The 5,000-nt window shown below is 41.8% G+C and overlaps 1 protein-coding gene across 4 annotated transcripts in view; it reads left to right on the forward strand.

The window, feature by feature from the left end:
- The window catches only part of LOC146060445 (cell cycle control protein 50B-like), a 47,796-nt gene that overhangs the window by 36,543 nt on the left and 6,253 nt on the right, over nucleotides 1-5,000 (forward strand). For all 4 annotated transcript variants that reach the window (XM_083173654.1, XM_083173653.1, XM_083173655.1 and 1 more), the window contains exons 6-7: nucleotides 1-108; nucleotides 3,180-3,383. The exon at nucleotides 1-108 is cut by the window's left edge and continues 36 nt beyond it. In XM_083173654.1, coding sequence (XP_083029780.1) covers nucleotides 1-108; nucleotides 3,180-3,383 — 312 coding nt within the window. The remainder of the gene's footprint in view (nucleotides 109-3,179; nucleotides 3,384-5,000) is intronic.

Genomic DNA, 5,000 nt, shown 5'->3' on the forward strand with positions numbered 1-5,000 from the left:
ATGTTGATGTTCCATTAAATGGGAAAGGCATCGCGTGGTGGACTGATTATAACATTAAATTCCGGAATCCCACTAATGGAAATAAGAGCTTACAGGAAATCTTTCAAGGTAATTTCCAATGAGCAATGTAAATAAACACCTGGGCTCTGTGTGTTGGCTCTCATGGATGTTTTTAAAAATGTAAAAAAATGTAATGTTGTTTGTTTTTGTTTTGTTTTTTAAGTAGGGAAGGCTTTGTTTTTACACTGCCACAATAAACTTGGCTATTGTTTTGTCTACCTGGGTAGTGGCTTAGTGGAAAAGCATCCTAGAAAAATAACCCAGGCCTAGTTACATAAGATTCTGACCCAGGTAGCTACCAGTGTAACTGGTCCTGTTACAAGCCAAGCATCCTGATTGCAGGAACCTGATGTCCCAGCAACAGCAGAAACATTGGGAAGTATGGTACCAAGATCTAAACGAACATTGACTTTCTTCCCATATAAAAAAATCATATGTTATGGGCCTAGTCCTTCATGGTAACAACTTGGTTCCATTAACCCCTTCCCGACATTTGACCGTACATTTACGTCATGGCCGGGATGTACTTCCCGACGCATGGCATAAATGTACGTCATGAACTTTAAACTGTCACCGCGTCTATAGACGCGGTGACAGAGGGACGATGGCTCCTGTCCCTGACAGCAGACATCTTCCCTCGTAGCCCAGGGGGGGCAGCGATGCCCCCCCCCCCATCGGCGATCGCTGCGATTGGGCTGTTCAATGTGAACAGCCAATTGCAGCGTTTTCTGTGTTCTGTGTATAATTTTGTCTCTGCTGCCCCCTAGTGTCCAAAAAAATTAAAAGGAGGTTGAAATAATGATGGTAAAATAAAGTAGACATATGGTCTTTGTTAGTTATTAACTATTTTGAGTGGTATGATTATTTGTCTCACAAGCAGAAAATTTAACATTTTGCAAATTGCAAAATGTTCAATTTTTTTACGACATTTTGGTATTTTTCACAAAAAAAACCAGACTGTATCGACCAAAATTTACCACTAACTTAAAGTACAATGTGTCACGAGAAAACAATCTCAAAATCACTGGGATAAGTAAAAGCAATAAAAAGTTATCCCCACATAAAGTGATACATGTCAGATTTGAAAAAAAGGGCTCTGTCAGGAAGGCAAAAACAGGCTGCGGCGGTAAGGGGTTAATTACAGAAAAACACTGTGTTTTATCCATCTTGAAAAAGTCCTGGTATAAGGGACTACTGAATTTGTGCATCATGCCTGTTTGGGACATCTTCCATGGTTTGGTATTGCAACACTAACATAACACATCCTAGATCTGAATGAATTAATTGGTATTAAATACTTTTGTTCTTTACATAATTGAATGTGCTGACCACAAAATCACACACAAATTATCAATGAAATCATTTATTAACCCATGGAGGTCTGGATTTGGAGTCACACCCAAAATTAAATTGGAAAAACACACTACAGGCTGATCCAACTTTGATGTAATGTCCTTAAAACAAGTCAAAATGAGGCTCAGTAGTGTGTGGCCTCCACGTGCCTGTATGACCTCCCTGCAACATCCTGATGAGGTGGCGGGTGGTCTCCTGAGGGATCTCCTTCCAGACCTGGACTAAAGCATCCGTCAACTCCTGTACAGTCAGTGGATGGAGTGAGACATGATGTTGCAGATGTGCTCAATTGGATTCAGGTCTGGGGAACGGGCGGGCCAGTCCATAGCATCAATGCCTTCGTCTTGCAGGAACTGCAGACACAATCCAGCCACATGAGGTCTAGCATTGTCTTGCATTAGTAGGAACCTAGGGCCAACCACACCAGCATATGGTCTCACAAGGGGTCTGAGGATCTCATGTCTGTACCTAATGGCAGTCAGACTACCTCTGGTGAGCAGATGGAGGGCTGTGCAGCCCCCAAAAGAAATGCCACCCCACACCATTAGATGTTGTAGGCAGCAGAACGTTCTCCGTGGCATCTCCAGACTCTGTCACGTCTGTCCCGTGCTCGATGTGAACCTGCTTTCATCTGTGAAGAACACAGGTGGCCAGTGGCGAATTTGCCAATCTTGGTTTTCTCTGGCAAATGCCAAATATCCTTCAGTGTTGGGCTGTAAGCACAACCCTCACCTGTGGGCGTTGGGCCCTCATACCACCCTCATGGAGTCTGTTTCTGACTCTGAGTAGACACATGCACATTTGTGGCCTGCTGGAGGTCATTTTGCAGGGCTCTGACAGTGCTCCTCCTGTTCCTCCTTGCACAAAGGCAGAGGTAGCGGTCCTGCTGCTGGGTTGTTGCTCTCCTGCGGCCTCCTCCATGTCTCCTGGTAGCGCCTCCATGCTCTGGACATTATGCTGACAGACACCGCAAACCTTCTTGCCATAGCTCGCATTGATGTGCCATCCTGGATGACCTGCACTACCTGAGCCACTTGTGTGGGTTGTAGACTCCATCTCATGCTACCACTAGAGTGAAAGCACCGACCACTTTCAAAAGTGACCAAAACATCATCCGGACAGCATAGGAGCTGAGAAGTGGTCTGTGGTCACCACCTGCAGAACAACTCCTATATTGGGGTGTCTTGCTAATTGCCTGTAATTTCCACTTGTTGTCTGTTCAATTTGCACAACAGCATGTGAAATTGATTGTCAATCAGTGTTGCTTTCTAAGTGGACAGTTTGATTTCACCAAAGTGTGATTGACTTGGAGTTACACTGTGTTGTTTAAGTGTTTTCCCTTTCTATTTTTATTAGCAGTGTGTGTGTGTGTGTGTGTGTATGTATGTATGTATGTATGTATGTGTGTGTGTGTATATATATATATATATATATATATATATATATATATATATATATATATATGTGACTGGTTGGCGGCGGCACTCGTAATAATGGACAAATAATCACCACGTTGGAAATGCATCCAGTCTCCTGGTGATTATTTGTCCATTATTACGAGTGCCGCCGCCAACCAGTCTTACATACCCCGAGGTCCTCTTTGGCTCTTTTTATTATTTCTTTAACATGTGGAAATCAACATTACCACAATCTAGTAAATTATATTTTGGACTATTCTATTTGAATAAAAAGATTATACCAAAGAGCTTTCATGAAACAGTTTATAGATACTAGATTGGATGACTTTTCTCCTCTTGTATCATCAGGAACAGCGACGCCACAGAATTGGCCAACTGCAGCATGGAACCTGACAAGTGACCCATATAATACAGGCTTTATAAATGAAGACTTCATTGTATGGATGAGAACCGCAGCATTGCCTACCTTTCGGAAATTATACCGTAGAATTGAGAGTGGAAATTTCACAGCAGGTCTCCCTCCTGGCCAGTACCGACTAAATATCACGTACAGTATCCTTTTGCAAAGTTTGGTACAGATTTAAAGGTAGTCCAATGTTTTGTAGGGGCAATAGTGGAACTCACAGATGCCATTAAAACATTAGCCTCTGGACTTCAACATAACAGGATGGCACAGATCTCAATCTATAAGAGCTGACCACTGCAAATGCCTCTTATATTAGTTAACATTTTTCATATATATATATATATATATATATATATATATATATATATATATATATAGAAAGTCACGGTATCCGGCACTCCCAATATTCAGCTTGAACCAAGTGCTCAGGTGCCCTCATTGAACGGTGTGTCCATGTAATAAGGAAGAAATATGCGGCACTCAGGAGTCTTCATGAAATCAAGGTAAGTTTATTCCAACATGTTTCGGAATAAACTTACCTTGATTTCATGAAGACTCCTGAGTGCCGCATATTTCTTCTATATATATATATATATATATATATTGCGAATAGTCGGCACTGGCTCTCCTTAATTGCGCTTGCGGTGCCCGGACCACGGAAGGTGCAAATATTCATACAATCTCTGGCACTCAATCAAAGAAGGCTCACCACATCAGAAGTTTGCTATGCAACGTTTCGGACCTTTTATTAGGCCCGTCGTCAGGCAGTACAGTATCTGCCTGACGACGGGCCTAATAAAAGGTCCGAAACGTTGCATAGCAAACTTCTGATGTGGTGAGCCTTCTTTGATTGAGTGCCGGAGATTGTATGAATATATATATATATATATATCTATCAGAATCGAGGAACCGCACTCCATCCATTTCTTGCGGACAACTTTGCGGTGCTCCGCTCTATAGGAAACAATGTCCCAAATATAGCAATTTTTGTTGGAAGCAGGCACTCACCATAGACCATAGAGTAGTTGAGACAAGGATTTATTTCATAATAATGGTCGACGTTTCGGTCCTCACAGGGACCTTTGTCAAGACACAGATATGTAACATCAAGGACCAGGAACACCAGGCAGTGTACTACTGCAGTGTCTCAGACAACTATTTATGGCATCACAAAGTTAATTGTTAGCAACACCCACTTCCTGTTCAACAAGAAACCGGAAGTGTGCAATAAATGGTATATAAACCTAAAGTGTACAGTAAATAGTCAACCTAAAATGTTGCACCAATAGCGCCATAGCCATAAAAAAATGTACATGCAAGTAACTTAATCCAAACGCTGAATATAAGCCAAAAGAGTGAACTCCGTTAAACCGGAAGTGACGTGCGTTCCACCGCTGTGGAACGCACGCCAAAACCGGAAGTGAATCGCCGTTTGGCGCGCAAATCAAGAACCAGGAAGAAGGAAACACAGATACAGGAAGTAATCTGCGTTCCAACATCGTGACACGCAAGCCAAGAAATCGGAAGTGACATTCCGATTTTTGGTCCAATTGCAGGATAGCTATATCATAGCATATATGATGGTAAAAAAGTTTTTTATATTATTGAGCATAAGCCTGCAATTAATAAAGGCTAAATGGCGCTATTGGAGAAATTGATAATTATAAAGACCTAATAAGATTAATACAATAAAGTACAGTGTGCCATAAATACTTTGTCTCAGAACGCTGCCTGATGCATCACATTAATGTACAATACCTAAA

This window comes from Crinia signifera, chromosome 2 (genome assembly GCF_055691185.1).
Source record: "Crinia signifera chromosome 2, ASM5569118v1, whole genome shotgun sequence".
Lineage (NCBI taxonomy): Eukaryota > Metazoa > Chordata > Amphibia > Anura > Myobatrachidae > Crinia > Crinia signifera.